At 42.9% G+C, this 21,063-nt stretch overlaps 1 protein-coding gene across 1 annotated transcript in view; it reads left to right on the plus strand.

The window, feature by feature from the left end:
- LOC101164603 (microtubule-associated protein 2) overlaps positions 1-21,063 on the plus strand; it is an 84,927-nt gene that overhangs the window by 33,150 nt on the left and 30,714 nt on the right. Inside the window, exon 3 of the mRNA XM_023951156.1 lies at positions 16,447-16,681. Coding sequence (XP_023806924.1) covers positions 16,447-16,681 — 235 coding nt within the window. The remainder of the gene's footprint in view (positions 1-16,446; positions 16,682-21,063) is intronic.

Genomic DNA, 21,063 nt, shown 5'->3' on the forward strand with positions numbered 1-21,063 from the left:
CTCAATCTCTCCCGCCGAGACGAGACGAGAGCGCTTCTACCAATTTTATATTCCCCTGCTCCCACCCTCCCATTTTCCTTATTTGGCCCATAGATGAACCCCATTGGTCCAAATTACCAAACAACAGGCTGAGCGACAGAACTGAGGGCCAATCAGATCTTTGCTTGATGCGTTCAATGAACTCCAGAACTTATAACACGGCCCAACACCCACCCAGTCCAAGTCAGTAAGCAACGATATGTTTAAAACTAAATATACAAATGAATGTGTGCATTCGATGTAATTTGTACATTTTTAAAGTACAATAAGTCTGTGGATTCTTTTTTTCTTTTTCTTTTTTTTCTTTCTTTTTTTAACTTGTCCTGTCCAACAGCTAGGCAAACAGATGAGAGCTGAGGGCCTCTTGTGTTGGACATATTTTATTTTAACAAGAGGGGTTATTCATCTTCAGACAAACCAAAGGTATGTCTGAATAAACCCCTTTTGTAATTGAGGCCAAACTTTATTAATTTCAATCATGTTTGAAAATCTTTGGTGTTGGACCGGACGGAAAAGGAAAGAAGGGAAGAAGAGAAAGGGACGTTAGAGAGAAGGGGGGTAGGAGGGTGATAATAGGAGGGGAAGGGGGGTAAGACCATGAAGCAGCATAGAGCAGACAGGTTTACTGGTTGTTTATCGTTACGGTACGGTTCAAATGTAGTACAAAAAGGGCGGGGCCTGTTCACACACACTCAAATATTATCAACACACCTGCTAGCCGCAAAAATGTCCACATGTCAACATGCACACAAAACAGATAGTGTTCACGAACGCATACCTATGCCTTTAAACCAACTAGTGTGAAATCTTTCATTCATTCAATCATGCAAACTATTAGTGCAAAGGTGAGCTAACACCTGTGCTCAGGTGAGTGTTTATGTTCTTCTAAAATGGATGGTGGAATGTGAAAAGAAGGAGGAGGAGCGCCCAGCCACCCCCACACCCATACCCCCGCCGCAGCAGCAGCGGCAGCCGGAATTCCCCCAACGCCACACGGGAACAGGCAGGGAACAACCGCCACCCAGGCCAGGGCCAGCAGGACCGCCGCGAGGCCCCCAGAGCCAGAGAGCAGGGAGGCGCAGAGGGAAAGAGAGCGCCGCCCCAGCCCAGCCAGGAAAGCAGCCCCCCGCCGCGCCGGAAGAGCCCAACGCAGGGCCCCACCGGAGAGGGACGCCCACAGCCCCAGACGAGCACCCCACCACCACCCAGGAGTTCCGGGAATCCCCCCGCCCCGACCCCAGGTACGAGCCAGGACCCCCCAAGGGAGACCCGCTCCGCACTCCAGGCAGCCACCCACCCGGCCCACGGTTGGTCCAGGTAGGAGCAAGGCAGGGGCCCGCCGCCCCCGCCCAGGAGGGGGGAACCCCGGGGAAAAAAGGGCGGCCCACAAGGGATGTTATAAATATGGCCCGACCAGGCTCGGCCATGTTGGAAGTTTGGCGGGGCCCAGCGCCCAGGGGCAAGGACCAGGACCCACCCCCCAGGGACACGAACACCCCCGGCTCAGGTGTAATATGTACCCCCCAACGTGCGGAGAGAGCACCGCCGGGCCCAGGGAGCCGGCACCCAAGGGACACGGCCGCCATCGCCAAGGGGCCCGCACCCCCCACCAGGGAAGGGGTAGGGGACAGATGGACCCAGGTCCCACCTTCCTTGTAAAATGTGTGTGCGTGTATGGGTGTTTGTGTGCATGTGTGTGTGTTTATGTTTGAATGTATATATTGAAGGGGGAGGGGTGTGTGTACTAAGGGGGGTGCAGTTAAAATTGGCGAGTAGGGCACTAAGGGGACATCTCCTGATTACTCACAGTGATGTCCCCTCACCCTCCACACCAAGGGGCCCTAAATGTCTAAGGTGCGGTTAAAATTGGCGGGTAGGGTGCCAGGAGGCTGCTTGCTTGCAGTGATGTCCAAGCACCCCCCCTACCAAGGACCCTACATGTCTAAGGTGCAAATAAAACCGAAAGAGGGGGGGCCCACTCCATACGGCAACCATAGGAGGGGGGCCACTCCCAAGTAGCCCCCCCCAAGGCGCATCGCAGGCTAGACCCCCCACCCCCTCACCCTAATATGAGGTTATATAAGGAAGGGGGTAAGTTGGGGACAGCTGGTAGACTGTCCCCCGGTGGTCAAACAGCCGTCCCCCAGCCCACCCCCAGCAAAGGGGCCAGGGCCACCCAGCCCAGGGGCCCACCCCCGGAGGCGCCGACACCCCAGGCCCGGCACCACCCACCCCACACAGAGAGAGAGGAGCCAGAAAGCGTCGCCCCCCCCCCGGAGCAAGCCCAGGCCCCCACCCCCAGACGCCGGCCCTAGAAGAGCTCTGGTCAGGCCTCGACGGGACCGAGGAGGCCAACCGGCCGAGGCAACCACTGATTGCCTCAGCGGAGACCCCGACCCGCTAGCCCCCCCGACCCGTACTAATAATGGGCCCCCCCTCCCCCCCAGAACGCCCCCCCACAGGACAGGGCCGACAAGCCCCCCACCCCACCCCACCCCAGACCCCGCAGCCGAAGCGGGTAACACCCAGAGCGACCGGGGGCCCCGAGAGGGTTGTCCCGTCCCGCCCCAGAGCCAGGGAAGGGCCGATCCCAGCCCCAGGTGCAGATGGGCAGCCCATCCGGCGCCGCTGGGCCCCCCCCACCCGAGCAGGGCCCCCCGCCAACCCCCCCCAGCACAGGCAAAGGGACCACCCCCCCAAGCCAAGCCAGACCACCACCCCACCCCCCCACCACGCACCCCCACACCCAAGCCCAGAGGACCACGCAGCGCCCCAGCCCGCCCCACCCAGGCACCGGACCCGACCCCCCGACCAACGGAGCCCCCCACCGCCCCCGCCAGGCACCGGAAGCCCCGACCCCCACCCCAAACCACGGCAGAAGGGCAAGGAGCAGCGACGACCAAGCCCCCCACCCCCTAAGTCATGGAGTCAACCACAGGAGACCAGAGAGACTGAATTCTTTCAAAGTTACTTGAGCTTTGGGCTGACATTTTTTCCAAGCTGATATGATCAAACAGCAGATTTCTGTGTTGACTTATGTTTATATTTTTCTTGTTTTTCCAATTTATTAAAATAGTTTTTTTGGCAATACAAAGAGTTATGAAAATGATAGATGCTAATCCTTCTTCTATATCGATGGCACTCATGTCACCAAGACTATTCCAATTAATGGAATAGTCTGATATGGAGGAGAATTCATTTATGATCATTGCTGTTTCATTTACAGAATGTAAATTCCTTAAAAACAGTAATATGTCATCCGCATAAAGACTAATTTTATGATGGCTGTGTTTGGTTTTTATTCCTATAATGCTCTCATTCTGTCTTATTGCTGCAGCTAAAGGCTCAATGAATATAGCAAAAAGAGAAGGAGAGAGTGGGCAGCCCTGTCTGGTTCCTCTTCCAAGAAAAAACCTGTTTGAAGTCTGTTTATTAGTTTTAACTGATGCATTGGGGTTGTGATATAATATTTTGATCCAATTGATGAATGCTTCTCCAAAACCAAACTTATGGAGGGCAGCAATAAGGAACTTCCAATTAACTCTGTCAAAGGCTTTTTCAGCATCCAGCGATAGTACCGTCATTTCCTGGTTTTTAATGGTGGCAAAGTCTATTATATTAACTAGTCTACAGACATTATCATCCGAGTGTCTGCCTTTGATGAATCCAGTCTGGTCGAAGTGAATTATGTGAGGAGTGATTTTTTCTATTCTCTGTGCTAGTGCTTTGCAGATAATTTTTACATCTGCATTGATTAGAGAAATAGGGCGATAGCTTGAAGGACTAGTGGGATCTTTGTCTGGTTTTAGAAGAAGAATTATGTTGGCTGAGTTCATGTTAGGTGGCATTGATTGGCTCTCATTAATAGATGTGACAGTTTTATAAAATGTTGGTGCCAGTTGTTCCCAGAATTCTTTATAAAACTCAGCAGGAAAGCCGTCAGGCCCTGGTGCTTTACCATTGGGCATAAGTAACAGAGCTTCATGAAGTTCAGACGGCGAGAGCGGAGAATCTAAGTTTGTGATTTGATCCTCATTTAGCCTGGGTAGGTTTACATTATTAAGAAATGAGTCAATACTTTGCTCTGACGGATTGAACTGCGGTGTGTACAGGTTTTTATAAAAGTTTTCAAATGCGTTAGTAATTTTGACCGGGTCATGGGTGACATTTCCTGTTTGGTCCATAATAGAGGTGATTGATGATTTTTCTCTGTTAATTTTAAGCTGATTAGCCAGAAATTTGCCAGATTTATTAGAGTTTTCAAATCTTTCAAGTCGTAGCCTTTGTATTTGAAATTGTGTTTGTTTATTAATGATGTCATTTAACTGCAGCTTTAAATTTTTCAGATCTCTCAGAATGTGTTCCTGTGCAGAAGCAGCATAAGCAGTCTCCAGGGTTTTGATTTTATTTTCTAATTCTAATAAATCTGCTTTCTCTTTGCGTTTTTTGTGCGTTGAATAAGAAATGATTTTCCCTCTCATGACTGCCTTTGCTGTTTCCCAAAGAACGCACGGTGGGATGTCTGGAGTATTGTTGAAGTCTAAGAAGGTTGCCCACTCTTTTTTAAAGAATTCAAGAAATTCCTGGTCCTTTAACAGAGACGTATTAAACCTCCAGGTTGTACCAGAGGGTGTGGATTTTTCCCTAGAAATGTTTACAGAGACTGGTGCATGATCACTGATAATAATTGGATGGATATTGGAGCTTTGAATATTTTTTAAAAGAGAGTTACTGATTAATAAATAGTCTAAACGGGAGTGTGAATAGTGAACTGGAGAAAAAAAGGTGAACCCTTTAGTGCTTGGGTGACATGAGCGCCAAGCGTCGCAGAGACCCAGATCATTCATGTACTGCTTTAGAATACTTGCAGATCGCCATGTACGCTGGTTTGCTGCTGTGCTGAGTCTGTCAAGTTCAGGGTCCAAAACAAGGTTGAAGTCTCCTCCTATAATGATTGTGGAGTCAGAGTGAACTGAGAGTGAGGTGAAGAATCTGTGAAAGAAGGAAGAGTCGTCAACATTAGGACCATAAATACTCACTATACAAAAGTCCTTATTCTGAATGGATATATTAAAGTGTGGATGCCATGCTTTGAACAACTTTGTCAAATAAAAAAGCCCTTTAAACGCTGATTCTATTGATACCAATAGTTCGCGTCGAAAAAAATCCGAAGCATATGAATAATAGACATCTTTCGAAGGAATCAGAGATTTGGATCTGCCGCTAGAGCGCAGGCTGGAAGTGAACCCGATATGACCTGTGACGTCATGAAAGGCGTTGACTTTCGCAGTTCCGCTTCGGACAGCATGTAAACAAAACAGGTAGTCTTCGTTTCTCTCGTGTTGAAATCTGTTAATCATCAACATGCCAAGTCGTTGTGTGGCAGCTGGATGTAGCAATATGAAAGTGTATCTGTGTATAAACTCCCAAAACAAGAAACGCTGCTGAAAAGGGGAAAGTTCAAGAAGGTGGACGGCGAAGGATTTTCCCCTCCAGATCTGCAGGAGAGAAGTCTGCGTTTTCGAAGGGACAAAAACCGGGACACAAACGAAGAATTTTGAACGGAGAGTTGGGAGGAGGATCTTGGCTTCTGAGTCGAGGAAAGGCGGGTGAGCTGGAAGCGAGCGAGCCGTTTTCTGGGTCGGAGAGGACGGCGCTGGAGTCGGGAGCGGAGGCTGCTAAGCTAGTGTGCATCACGATGGATCACATTGAGGCGAAGTAGTCGTGTTTTCTGTTGTCCTTGGATCCAACTGGAGTATTTCAACGCACTCAATGTTTTGCAAGAGAAGCAACAGGCCTGCAACGTTTTTTTTTCTTTTGCTTTTGAGGTGCCGGTACCGTGAGTAAACTGAACTGTGTGTGTGTGTGAGCGCGCGCGCGCACGAGAAAAGGTTTCAAACGGGTTCAAACGGGTAAAACTGTTAATGTTCCACAGTTGTTAATGGTATACAGTGACTTTGTTAACTAAAGAGTAGTACCATCTGGGAAACTTTTATTTTGTGACATTTATTTTGTAAATTGGGTTGAAAACCAGAAATTAACTTTGTTTAGATTAGGCCAAAAGGGGACATTTTGAGTATATTTTAGGGTAAGTGGAGTAATTTAATTTTATACATTTTTTAGACTTACTGGAGTCTAGCCGAATCTTCATGCTGGCTATCGTCATCGGCATCACTAGACCTACTACTTTCTGCTATATCCTCCTCACTTTCGCAAAAGGGTTCGAATCGATACGGTTGCAAAAGTGACTCATCATCATGATAATCTCCGCAACTTTCCTCTTCATCTTTCTGTTCATCTGATGATAAATCGCTAATAGAGACGGTAGCATCACTCTGTGCTTCGCTATCGGTGCTAGCCATGTTGTCTTCCTTGTCTTCCTTTCGTTACGTCACAAACAGGGCGGCGCGAATTCGGCGGAATGCGTGAAGCCGGCGGCCGTCCTCGTTGTTTATATTGCGTTTTTCGCTATTTATTCTTTTTCGAAAAATATTAAAAACAATCGCAACATGAAATAGAAACTATTTACTATATTTTGGCTTATTAAAATAGGCCATGTCACCCACACTTTAATGATTACAAATCTGCCTTCTGGGTCAGTAACTGTATCCTTATGAGTAAAATTAAGATTTTTATTAATTAAAACAGCAACTCCTCGTTGTTTGGAGTTGTAACTGGCAGAGTATATAACTGGAAATTGTAAGCAGCACATAAGGTGATTCAAAGAATTCGATAAATGGGTCTCCTGCAGTAGAGCTATATCTGCTTTTAGACCATACAGGTGATTTAACACTTTCAGTCTCTTTGGCTCAGAGCCAAGTCCACGCACATTCCAGCTAACGATGTTAAGACTGTTCATAACTGCTCTGACTGAAAAGGTGTAAAGCTAAGTAGTGCTTGTGTACCAGTCCGTGTGCGCGTGCCCGCATTGAGAAGCGCTGTGCGCGTGAACGTTTTCTGGCTATGTGAGCTGCGTGTCGCGTGCGTCCTGTGAGAGCCTGTGTGAGGTGATTGCAGTATGTCGGCGTGTGTGTGCGGGATCGCATGTGCACGCCCCTGTGTGCGCTTGTGTGTGCGCGCGCCCGTTCCGTGCATAAATAAATACTTACCGAGGATGAGTTGCTTCCAGGTGATTTACATATAATGAGGGGGGAGAGGGGGGGGGGAGAGTAAAGGAAAGAAAAAAAGAGATAGAAGGGAAAACGAAAACAACAACAAAACAACAATAGAAACATCAGTGGGACTGAGGTGATGAAGAAAAAAAAAGACTGTTTTCCTGCGATCGAGGTGTGGATTATTGATGATCCGGTTTTCCATTCATTGAAGTAAGTTTAGCGGGTTTCTTCTGGGCAGCGCAGATGTTCTCAGCGCGGATCTGAAAGCCTTCAGCACAGCCAGGGGGTGATCTCCGGGTCCCGGAACAGCCGTCCGTCCACGTACAGTTTGTCAACGGCCACAATCGCTCTCGAACCAGCAGCAAGATGCTTCCTCCTCAGCGGGAACAGGATCTTCCTTCTACGGAGGATTTCTGCCGGGAACTGGTCATTAACGCTGTAATGCGTGCCTCTCAGTTCCCGTCCGCGGCCCTTCACCAACTCCTTCTGTTTGAAATGTTCGAATTTAGCCACAATAGGACGCAGGCGCTGGTGGTCGGACCTTCTTCCTCCGAGGCGGTGAACCCTGTGGAAAGAGATCTTCTGCACCTCCTCCTTGGGGAGCTTAGGTGGACCTGTAAAAAGGATCTAACGGTGGCCTCGGGGTCTTCTCCTGCCTCCTCTGGAACCCCCGCGACCACTAGATTGTCCCTCATGCTCCTCGACTGAAGATCCAGGAGGGTTTCCTTGATGGATCGGTTCTCCTCGGAGAGACGGGCGGTGTCATTGCTCAGGGTCTTGACTGTCTCTCTGAGGGCCTGGTTCTCCGCTGCGAGCTCCCGCACCTGCTGCTGGCTGAATTCCAGAGACTCTCGCAGACCTTGGAATTCCTTATGGAGGATCTCCAGCAAATTGAGGCGGCCATCAAAGCTGGAGAGCTTTTTGTCAATCGAATCCAGGATATCGCTCATTCCGCTGCCTGGAGAGGACACAGCCCCGGGAGAGTCCTCAGGCCGTTCACGCTTGGCGGAGGGGGTGGTGGTGGCAGTTCTGGGCTTCACCATGTTGCAGGTATTAAAACACTCGTCAATGAAATTCTCCAGGTCCTCCAGGCTGACAGAAGCTTAATACTCTTAACAGGTTATGTTAGTTAGCAGGAACTATTTTAATATGGCGGAAAAATGAAACAAGATCGAAAATGTTTGTTCAAATGCTTACGCGCCGCCAAGTCGACTCACCACACTCGTCTCGCTGGGTCTCGCGATACTACAGCATCACCTCTGCTCCCCTGTGGATTCTTTTTAATAACATTGTTATGCTGTTGCTAATAAATGATGAGTATTTCTCGCGATGGTTTTGCTGATGGTCTAGTCTGGTTGATACGTGGTGAGTGTCTGCTTCATGCAGGCGTTGAGACTTTAAACATGATCTTAGGTTGGTCTGAATGTTCTGTAGGTGTGAGAAAGACTGCTCACATGCAGACCTGGAGCCAAACACACACTCACACGCTGCAGTGAGTTACGGGCATGGCTTTTACGTTTGTATAATCCCTGCGCGTTTCACCTGCTGCCGGTCCCCACAACCCCTCACCCCCACCCTCTGCTTTCTTCCTCACAAATCTCGTCCCTGCAACTGAGCGCTCTTTCTCAGAGACGGGAGCGTGCAGTTTTAGGCACGGAAATTCACAGGTTTCCGGCTGGTACAAACTCTGTGAAATAATAGACAATTGTAAACTTATAGTGCTGGCGCAGATTTCTCTCTCCAAGCACCGCTACTACTGCGCGCCTCTGGCATCGCATCGCGCTAATGAAAAAAAAAAGTATAATTAAAGATTTGTCTGCGAGCCACATGTGACCATCAAAAGAGCCATATATGGCTCGCGAGCCATAGGTTCCCGACCCCTGGTCTAGGAGTTTCGATAGTTCAAAGAGTGGGTGTTATTTGGTGTCACCAGCAACATCACCAGAGTGAAAGGGTTATGGGGTATTGCTTCCTGGAAAAACCGGGGAAAAAAGCAGAAAGAAAGCTCTCCCACTAAGCCTTTGGTTAATGTTGTAATAGGTGGCTGAACCTCCTCCTGACACCATGTTTAAACATTTTCCAATAAGTGCCCCCGCCTTCAGTTTCTAGCTGCAGGGTTTTCATGCATGTCCTTGTAAAATGCAGCACTTGCATCAGTTGCATCTTTTACTTTGCTTTACCCTAAAGTGAATCTAGGCATTTGCTTTTTGACGTGACCAGGGTTTTCAGCATGTTTGGATGTGCACTAAAGTTTAGGTGCAAGCTCACTCTTACAAAAAAGGCCAACTATCTGCACTAACAAACTGGTGCTCACACAAGTACTGACTATAAAATACAAAATACTTGACATTTAAAGGGTAAATGGTGTATACTTATAAAGTCCTTTTCTACCTTCCTTGAAGGCCTTATAGGCGCTTTACAGTCACAGCGCCATCCACCCACGCCCACTCATATTCACACTGATGGTGCCGAACACTGGCGCCATTCTAAAACCACCAGAAGCCATTGGGGGGTTAGTGTCTTGCATAAAGATGCTTCGACACATGGGTGGGCAAGGTGGGAACCAAACCTGTGACCTTCCATCATTGATTGGACACTTAAACAAAAACATAAAACTCTCTTAGGACAAAAGATGGTGAAAAAAACGGATTTTGAGTGGCTGCCTTTCTGCCATAAATTAATAATTCTGAAGACAAATTAGAAGCAAATTTAAGGTGTGAGAAGAGTTGGTGGTACACTACAAAGGGGGTTTAGTATGTCATTGCTCAAAATAAGTTCTGAACAGCTTTTGAAGGGAGGGCCCAAAGTGTGTTAAAGGATTTTCAGGAATTCTTACTGTCTTACTGAGTCCCGTATCCTTTTCTATCATGTCCCTGGATTTTTCTACAATCAAAAAAATATATGTATTATGTCAGAGTAGTCACAAACATATGACAGGTGTGTCAAACCCTTTCAAATTTTAATTTGTCCAAAATAAAAACATCTACACGGTGTCACCGTCTCAGTGCTGAGCAGCAGGATCACAACAGTTTACAGTCAGAACATCTTTATGACAAGAAAGATGAGAACCAGCTTACGTCTGTGAACAAAATAAGCTCCAGACCACAGAAGCAAGCTCAGTTTCCTGTTGGAAGAGTGGGAGCAGAGCAGGAGCAGTGCCCTTATTTCCCACCTCCCACACAAACATAGTACTCCACCATGGTAGGAAAAGAGAGTTAACATTTATTGGTGGTCTATTAATAAGCTTAGACTATAACAGGAAGGGTCGAATACCTTTTTTTCAATAAAAACCAATCAGTAAAAGCCAAGTCAATCCACAGTCAGTTTTATTCTTAAATTTCCTGTGATGGATATTATATTTCAGTTTAATATCTACAAAGGCAAAATGTAATTCTGTCATCAGCTTGGTTCAAGAGGGACTTTTAAAATCCTTTAGGATCTCATGAAAACAGAATTTTATGAGCCATTGTGGACCTTATGTTTTAAAGTCTTTGATTAATTGAGGAGATATTTAAAAAATGTATAGCAATGAATTGGTTCCAAAATGTTGAACTTTTGTAAATATAAATAACTTTGCATTCAAGCCATTGTCTCTGTGCACACATGTGCTTACAAGCATTATGAAGGTTTTGTTTGTACACAGTCAACATGAGAACTTACTCAATCCCACTTGAAGGATGGGGAGTCTGCATCCCCAGCCTTTCCGGATCTCTGACTCCTGCAGCGATATGGCCCCTCAGAGAGAGAGAGACAGAGCCCTGCATTGCAGCATCTGTGTGACTCACTCACACACACATACACACACATACCGTGAGATGGCTGCATGTAAAGTGCTCAGATCGTAGGAGGGAGCGGAGGTGGTGGAGAGCACAGCAAAAAGAGTGCTGAGGCCTGATGAAAGGTGGAGGAGTGAGTAGGAGGAACATTGACAGTGGGAGGTGAGGGGGGGGGGGGTGAAGAACAGGTGGGAAGGAGATTTCTAACAGCAGAGATATTAGACAAAAGAATGAGAGTGCAGATACAGTAAGAGCAATGATAATGACAGACTTTTTAATCTGTTTCAACCCTTGACATGAACACTTTTTGCTGTTCTATGCTGCTATGTGTTTACATTTGACAGTTGTGCTAGAATGCAGAAATATTCAGCCCGCTCATTGTTAAAGCACTGATAGCTGCATGATGTCACCATTAGCCTCTGTGCTAATAATTGCTGTAATTATACTGAAGAGATGTTATGTAAGAAAAGCCTGGAATTAGTGTTGAGTCTCATGTTCTGTTGAGCATTTAGTTAATTTAGAAATGCTCCTAAAGTCTAAAAACAGGTGGCTTGAATTCAACCTTTCATGACATTCCCCATGCATAGGTTGGATTTATAAAAAGCTGAGTTTATGGCAACATTTTGGTCAAATTTTCATTACTTTTTAGTGTTTAGACATAAAAAAACGTAATTCCCTGCTACCTTGTGAAGAGAGACAAAGCTTTGCAAAATTAAACTGTCTTCCTTTGAATAGAAACCCTCCTGCTATTTTAAGGTATTGGACATTCATCAGAAATCTGAATGGAACAGGTATGTAGGGTTGTTTGTTTCAGATATTGTTTTACTTTAATAGGTGTTTCATTGTTGGGGAAATACTTTTAGGAATATGTCTGTTAATATGAGGATTTGTTACCTAAGAAACTTCCTCCTCTTACATAATTTCTGCTCAGCACAGGACCACGCCTGCTGCTTGTGCCATTCTGTACATAAGTATAGACATTTTTGGGCCTTCGAGGAAGGTAGAAAGAGCTATACAAGTATACGCCATTGACCATTTACCATTTACCATTTACAGTTGGTAGAAGCTTGTTGTGCAAATCTTGCTCCAGGTTGTTTCTTTCAAAGCTCTGTTCTGACATATGAAAGACTTGATGTCATATCATTCCGGCTCTAAACCGCAATTATTAATTTCTCCTCCATGATCAAGTTTTAAACCATAGGCATTTCCGTGAATTAAAAGGAGCACCATTCATGTGTCACTATCAAATCCAAATCCCTGATTGGTCAAAGTTCGACATGGCTTTACTTTCAATAACACATTCAATGGTCAGGTGTTTGGTATGTACAGCCTGAAAGCAGTCATAGAAACTTGCAAAGCCTCACGTGAATGCGCATTTCCATGCGTCTTAGACTTTTCATTGAAAGTGGTCACTTGAATGTGCGTTGCCGAGGGCGGTGTAAATGTACATAGCTTCAGAGATACATTTTGTTACCAAACTCTTTTGTTTTAAAAGCAGAAAAAGTGGACCATATTGTGATTCTTAGATGGCCAAGTCATGGCATTCTCCATTCTGCAGGCTTTTGGTGGAAGAATTGTGATTATTTGCAAAACCATCTGCTAGAAATCCTAAGTTTGGGCTATCCTTGAGCTGTCACTTTAATATATACCACCTACCTAAGCATTGTTACAGTCTTTCTATACTTGAGGGTATTCTTTGAGACTGTAGCCTCCTTCAGCAGAATAATCCGTCCAGTCACAAAACAGTACTTACACAGGAATGACCATGGACACAACATAGGCTTTGAAGTGTTCACTTGGTCTGCAAGTTCTCCAGATCTTCATCCAGTCAAACAGCTTGACGCCCCTAATAATACTCTGTTAACATAATAATGCCACTGCACAGCTTTAGCAATTTAATGCAACATTGTTACAAGAGAACCGCATTAATGCAACAAAAGAGAAACAGAATCTAATATATTTCCTATTCTAAGGTCTAGGAGCAGTTACATTTATGGTCTATCTAATTATCTTTTGTAATAACATATAGGTGATATGCTGTTTTATAGCCAGAAAGAGCAGGAGAAGTACCCAGGAGGAGGCTTTCAAGTTGTTGGCCTCATAAGAAGAAAGTAATTGCACTGCATACGTATACTATATTGTATGACAGTGTTTTGTAGAATCTTTATAGTGTTTTTATAGAATCTATATTTTATATGTATCTTATAAGAAATCTCAGGAGGGAAAAACCACATTTCCATTGTTTGTGACTTATTTTGTTGATGAAAAAACAGCAACGTTAAAGTTACAAATTTAAGACAAAAATGATCATTTTTTTCCTCAAAACTCAAGATCAAGATGTAAGTACTTTAGTGATGCAACCCATATCTTTATTTGATGAGATAAAGCTAACAATGCATGCACCGATATTTAAAAAACTGACTGTATTTGTGGATTGCTGAGAAGTTAATCTTAAAAGATATAATGGGAACAATCAGAAACTTTAACGATACAAAAAAAATATCCTTCACAAGAAACCTTGTTAATAATTATCATTTACATTATAGATTTACAATTGTTTTTGTGTAAAAGAGTATTTTGCTTAAACTCTTCAAGAGCCTTTTTAATCTATATTTAATATTTTGCATATGTAAACACCGTAGCCTTTTTTTTACTGAGAAATTGTACCTGTTTTTTATTTTTAAATCAAATTCCTCAACCAAATAGTTTTCCTATTTACAAAAGGCTTCTGTTCTGGTCTTGCTGCATTTCATTTAAATACTTTAGCACTATTAAGTCAACTATTAAACTGTCTGCACTGAATTGCAAAGCTGGAGCTTCTAGAGCTTTAAAAGAGCAGAAAAGCAGCAGCCAGGTTTAGCTATCTGCACTTTGTTCATTTTGGCCAAAATATAATCTGTTTTATCTTTAAATAAAGGGCAAATCTAGCTTTAATTTTGTAGCAGCAGCTACAGGCTTTAGGACATCAAAACACATTTCTCTGTCTCTTTCCTCCATATGAGCCCCGACTCACACATTAAACCTGGCCACCAGTCCCATGAATCTTACTGGGTCTGGAGGACAGCCATTTAGCTCAAAGTGACCTTCATAATCAGACGGACAGCACATAGATGCAGAATAAGGGCAGAAGGCTCAGCTCTACATTTTATGGCTCTTCCAATATTAGAAGTGCTTTGCAAAGGGGTATTGAAGTGGGACATATTGGGTTTACAAGCTGCAGAAGTGGTTGCGACTGTGAAGGGGCCTTCCAGATTAGAGGGACTTTCAGAAAGAGGCAGCAGCTGTATTGTGAAGTTGTCAGGAAGGCATTGTGTGTAAGGTTTCATTCATGCTAACGTTTTGTTTGGAATTGAGACATGTCTGCAAGAGCTTACAGTTATCACAGACAGTGCGAGTCTCTCTTTTTCCCTTTGTTTTGTTATCTTGCCAGGAAAAGTTTTATCCTTGTTCTCAGTTTTTTCACTTTCGTAATTGTTCTGATGAAATATGAAACCATAAAATTATAAATGTACTGACTTACTGTAGGCCATTCAAGCTGGGGTTGTAGCTGAGGCCATAGTGTCAAAGCATTGAATATAGCTCAATGATATTTTAGCATCTTGTTTAGTCATTTTAGGAATAACCAATGGAAAAAAATGGACCTCTTTGTTTGTAATCACATTTATTATTTTGACTGTACTCATTGGCCGTCTCTGGAAATGTCAAATAAGCAGTAGTTAGAGCTCACTATGGCAGCATCTTGGATTAAGGTTGCAGTTATCGACTCCTATTTTCCCCATTAAGCTCACCTTTAGCCTGTGAGAACCGCAGAGCTCAGTGACAGATTGCTTCCACAGTCACTTTTGCACACAATACAGGAGGCTCTGCAGAAAGCTAGAAATATTTATCTTCCTGGGGAAAAAACGAAAGCAAGAAGAAAAAAAAGTCCAGCATAAGCTGGTGTTTACCTCTGCTTCTGTCCATTTACAGCTAGGTCACAGTGAACCGAGTGTGCTTGTGCTGTTAGAGTGCATTTTCTATCCCAGCTGTCTTCAGGCAAGAACACCCTGGATATGCCAACAGTTCATCATAATGCTACACAGTAGCAAGTAGAAAGAAGCTTAAAGTTCACTCGTAAATGTTTCACATCATTAGTTTCTGGATCCAAAGCTTGAGTTTTAACTGGTTTGTAAAGTAGAAAATATGCCTGACCTAAATAACCTCCTACCACCTGAGTCCTGCTAAAGCTGATCTAAAATAGACTTACTGCTTAAAGATGGTCTTGTGGCCTTTCACATGCTTTTCTGTCCCCTCCTTCACTTTTTCTTGTTCAGTGTGGTACATGTCTATTAAAAACTACATCCTGTTTATGTGCAGACCTACTTTAACCCATAACAAATAACACACATTTTTTGACCTGCCGTCACTCTTCCACCGTGAATCAACTGATTTTGATGCAGAGAAAGGCGGCTTTTCCATAACAGAATCAGCTGGTTTACATTGTTTGCATACACAATTTACTGCTGTTGTGTGATATCCCAGGGCTGCTTTTCTTTACCTCAGAATCCACTGGATTTACGTTTAATGCTTAAAGTCTCACTCCAATGATCTTTTGATCTATTGTAAAAGCCTGGTCTTTTAATTATGATTATGCTGTTTTTTATTTTGAGCTCAAATCAAACCTGTGCCGTTTTTTTAAGACATCGTTCCTGCAGAGCAGCAGTTCTGTTGGTGCAGAGCAATCCCGCCTCCTCTTCCCCTTCCCGTTGCTGAGAGCTCTTTGTTTAGCCCCTCATACCCCCAGCCTAACAATACAGGTGCAACAAAAATGGTGAGCAATATTGGAGCATTCCAGCTGTTCCCCTTTGTGCCCCTCTTCTCCTCCCCCATTGCTAAGAAATCGGAATTGGGAGCTTTTGGCTGGCCCATCGTACTTTCTACGTCACAAATAAACTCTTTCGAACTGAATTTTTTTGTTTGTTCTGATTTCACAATCATTTGAATAAAAAATACTCAGAAATGCAATTTAAAGCTTAATCTTCTTTCTATATGTCCTCCATGATCAGGGAAAATACCACACCAAAATGTTAAAAACACCAAAAACACAATTTTCGTTGAAGAGTTACAGTGGTCGAAAACTGTCAACACTTAAGCTCCAGTGTTTTGGGTATAAAAAAGTAAGTAATTAGTAAACATATCTCAGTTTAACGTGCCTGGTTTTATTTCAAAATTATTTTAGTGAACGACAATTTAAAGTACCGAATGTATTTTTTGGGGGTTTGTTTTAAACCATTAGGGGGAGTTCTAATTATTTTGACCACGTCTGTACCTAAAAAAGTTCATACAAATCAATTGGATTTTATACTATTTTATTTACTCTTCCAACAAGCAAAGACTGAGAGGAAATATTGTGGCTCATAGTCCTTGCTTTCATTCTTGTTGTTAGTGTTCCAGTCAGTTACACAGCATGCTGGTCTTTCCTGATGTCTCACAGTCTCCTCTTTCTCCTTCATTTTCTCTTGTTTGTCATCCAGTAGTCAAGACAGCGTTTCCTTGTTCAACCTCTCTGGCTGCTAGCTTGCACCAGCATGGCAGACAGTCGACAGCCAGAAGACACCGTGCCCCAGTGGGACCCATCAGGGGGACAGGAACCTGGCAGCCCCCTTGGAGCGAACGGCTACCCATCCTCAGTTTACAGAACCACAGCACCTTACAGCACGAGGGAGAATGGCTTTAATGGGGAACTAACTGGAGCTCAGGCCGTAACTGCAGGTAGAATGGTCTTGAATTTCTTGGTTTGTCATCAGAGGGTTTGACTTTGCAATGTGATTTCCTGCTGTGATGTCCATTATTGCCCTGAAATCAACTTGCATTGTTGACGATGGGCTTTACTCAGATGTCAAGCATTTACAACACATTTTTGCCAACCTCAGAATTGGAGAGAAACTCTGTTTTCTGGTTGATAGTGAAAATATAAGAATTACAGTTTCTGTGTGAACTAAAGATAAACAATTTTTTAAAAATATTTGCTGGCTAAATATCTACCTATGGAATCTGTAGGTGCTGTAAAATACATTAATTATCCATCCTTTTCAAAAGATTGCAACACTACCATCACATATATTGTATAACCCTTGTGCTATCCTGTGACCCCACCCTTACGTTGAAATGTTATTCCTACCATGACAAAGGTGGAGAAAGGTGAAGAGGATTTCATGTAATCCATGGACACCAGTGAAGATCACAAATCATTGAAGAAAAAAGGTTCCGCGCACTGTTTAGTGGGTCTAGATGACCCAACTCCCAATGTTAAAGTGCCTAGGATAGCACAAGGGTTAAGAATCTTTGCCATTCGTTACAATCTCACCTAATGCAACAGTTTTAAAGTGAAAAACATAATCAGACTTTGAAAAACAAAAGACAATACTTTTCTTTTCTGATAAACTAAATAATGTAAAGATGCCATCCTTACTAACGTTTTTGGGCTTAATTTGGTATCTTTTAAAGTTATCAATACTCAAACTAAAAAGGATTTTACAATTCCTAAATATTTTTGATTCTCTCTTTTTAATGTTGACTTATTTGTTTTTTTTTCATGATCCAAGTGAATACCTGATTCTGATTGGCTGCAGGGTATGGATCAAAAAGTGATCATCCACAGTGACTAAACTCACCGAATAGAGAAGTTCCAGTCAAATTGCCCATATGTTCTATTCTATTGCGGTGTTCTAAACGCCAGCTGGATACCAGAACAGAAAGTTAGTTGGACAGGCAACTTTCCACAGTTCATCACAACAGCATGACAGTAGAAAAGATGAGTGATTTTGTAGTTCCGTTTCACCTGTTTGGTGAAATTTGACCATTTTGAAGACTGGGATGCAGCAGAAGAGAAAGAGAGGAAAGAATACAAACTTTAACTTCTTCATTTGGACTAAAACAAGAAAGAAGAGGTGAACATTGCCTCTGAAATAATGCTTTAAGGGTCATTTCTTCTCCTATTTTTACATTGATATAAGTGCATATGTTTCTGAGTTATTATAAGTGCATGTTTGTGTTATTCAGATGGATGACATGTTATTAACAGTACTGTGGTTAACACACAAAAACCCCTTCCGTTGGAACCATTAACTACCAGTATCAGTAGTGTGGTGTTACCATGGCAACAGGTCCCCACTTTCCTTCACCAGTGCTTTAATTTTGGTTTTTTTTTCACCACACACTAAGCTCTTTAGTGTGCAATAACAGGAGCCCTAACATACTCATCCGTGTGCTCCAGAATATTATTTAAATCTGTCTTGAATGATAATTCAGTTTTCTGAAGGGTTTAGTCAACCTTAATGGCTTCTTTCATGTTTTCTGATTAAAGCACTAATGAAGTTGAGTCATAACATGACGTGAAACCGGGTTAAAGAGTATTTAAAGTGTGCTCATCGGCCCCCACAGCCCCCTTTTTCCTGGCATTCTGCCGCAATGATGTACAAATATTTTGTAGTGCCTCATCCGTATGAATGAAAGTGTTGAAATTAACTGTTTGAATGGAACAAAATATTTTTTTGTGATTATCAGAAGTGTATAGTTATAATTTGCCATTCAAATGGACTTACCTGATACAGTGGTTACTTGAGAGGAGGGGCAGAAAAAGTAGGTAATAGTCTTAAAGAAATTGCAGTGTGTAATGATACAACGGTGGTTAATGCAGGTGCACATTAAAGCTAGCATTGCTCCTTGGAATTTGAGAATTCGTGCAAAAACTAAATATTCATGAAAATTCTGAGTAAATGATGCCTATACATATATGAGGCATATATAATCCCAGCTGTCCACTATGGCTGCTGATTGTTGGTTGATTGCTGGGTCGATTACTGTGACAAGACAAAGAGAGCCTTGAGCCCAAGTCAACCATAAAATTTCCTGCAATTGACTCATTCAACAAAGTAATAACCCCTAAAATAAAAAAGACATTTGCTGAATCCAAACCTCTGCACCTTAATCTGATAACATTCTATAAGAAGATAAGTGTGTTTCTTACAAACACTGATAAACTGAAGCAATTTTGGGAAAAAGTGTAGGTCTTGTAACTATTTAAGAGTTTAATCATTTTATTGAAAAATCCTAAAAACATCTTTGTACAAACCTATTTGTGTAATTGAGATGTGTGGTTCCTAACTGCCGTCACTTTGAACTTCTACATTTTTATAAGCAACAAAGAATGGCAATGAAAGTCATTTTTAATCTATCAGATAAATGTATATGATTGTCTACTTCTTAGGCAAAAACCCATTTTTTAAATCACAATTTTTTATAATAAAGACCAACTAGAGCCTGAATGCTGTTGTAACTTCAGAAAAAAGATTGTCGAAAACATAACAATCATACAAACACAATTTTTTTGAATTTCTAAATTACAATTTCACTCCAGTTAAAATAGAAGGTAATGACATTATGGTTATTAAAATAGAAATTTTTTCATCAAAGCAAACTTCTTCCTGCTTTTACCGCTAGGTTTAAATGTCGATCTAACATGAACTTGTATTTGTTTGTTTTAAAATGATGATCTTTAATCTGCTGATTCATGCTTCCAGAGTCTGTGTAAATCCTTTTTGGCCCTGTCAGTTTATATTAGCATTGTTCCTGCACAGGGCAGTGTAACGGATAAGTGGGGAGGGATGGGTGGCATAAGGGCTGCGAAAAGCTTCTCAGACACTAAAAGACCCACTGAAGCACAAAATTGCCCTCTTGACTTTCTTTGAAAGTTGGAAACAGCAGTCAGCCCTGTTGGAGGTGATCAGGAGAACGAGGCAGACGGAGGAAGAGGAGGGGCTGCTTCATTTGAATTGCACATTATTAGTTTGTGTCTTTGTCATAAGGCTGACATGACAAACGGAAAATGATGCTACAATTTCTGGACAGATGAACAAACAGTTCGCCATGATGACCCAATGACTTTGTAGATTAAGTCTCTGTGCTGAGGAAGATTGACAGTTGTCGTGTGGTCCTTCCAATTGCACATCATTGTCGTCTTTTTGCCAAATGCCTTTGGTGTTTTGTCCTGGTCCAGTGTTGTCTTCAGTTCTTTTCTCTGGGCCTCAGTGAAGGTTTTTAATGAGATAAATTGCTACTGTAGACAGATGTTTTTCATTCAGGTCGAGCTGTGATGACGGGGATGTTCCTAATTTCAACTCCTTACCTATTCATATGCAAGATTGACATCATGCTGAATGATGTGGTGCGAAACGCTTCTACTCTTTAAAAGCACATTAATGGATAACTTGTTTTTAAAGTCGCATTCCAATCATCTTTTGAACTATTGCAAAAGCAATCTGCCATTTTTTGTAGCCAAAGTAAAAAAAAAGTACTTAATCATTTTCTAGAACAGTTTCTGCAGAGTGGCAGTACTTGATCGGAAATTTGCCGCCGAGTTGTGGGCAGGACCATTTTTGTGGAGCAATCCCGTCCCCCCTTCCCCTCCCTGTTGCTCAGACCAGGGAGCTTAGCTGCCCAGCATATAACATCTATCACACAAACAGGATCTTTTTCAAATAACTTTAAAAAAAAATCTGCTCGTGATACACGATTTGACTAAAGACATACTCAGAAATGCAATTTGGAGCTTAATCCTTTTGTCCATTGTCAGCAAAATGCCACATAAACAAATATATTTTTTCCTCCGGATCTCAATAAAAATAGAAAAGTAAATTAATTTTTTTTCTGAAATTTATTAACATGAATAATTTTTTATGTCAAATTAATTGGTTGCTACAGACAGACAAACAGGCCAAGCAGCTACTGACATGTGTCTCACATCAGAATTACTTGTGGACTCAAGTCTATGTGTCCCACCAGTCTGTTGCCGTGGCAACGGTGTGCTTTACACTTTTGGGCTGCTTGCTGGCATGGCACCAATCATCTCTCTCGCTCTCGCTTTGCCCTTGTGGATGCGTGAAGCGTGGATGTGTGCGCTGTGTCTGGGCGAGCTGTGCATTGACTCAGGGTTCCCAGTCGTGATTTCTCTGCTGTGAGAGGAAGCGCTCCCATCGTCAGCTCCCCATCTATGATGGGATTCTTTTTTTCGAGCCATTAAGAAGGTATGCTTGTTTGGCTGTTACTTCTTATTATTTCTGTAGGTAAAAAGATGGGATGCAAACTCTAAATGT

Source organism: Oryzias latipes, chromosome 21, assembly GCF_002234675.1.
Source record: "Oryzias latipes chromosome 21, ASM223467v1".
In the NCBI taxonomy this organism is placed as follows: domain Eukaryota; kingdom Metazoa; phylum Chordata; class Actinopteri; order Beloniformes; family Adrianichthyidae; genus Oryzias; species Oryzias latipes.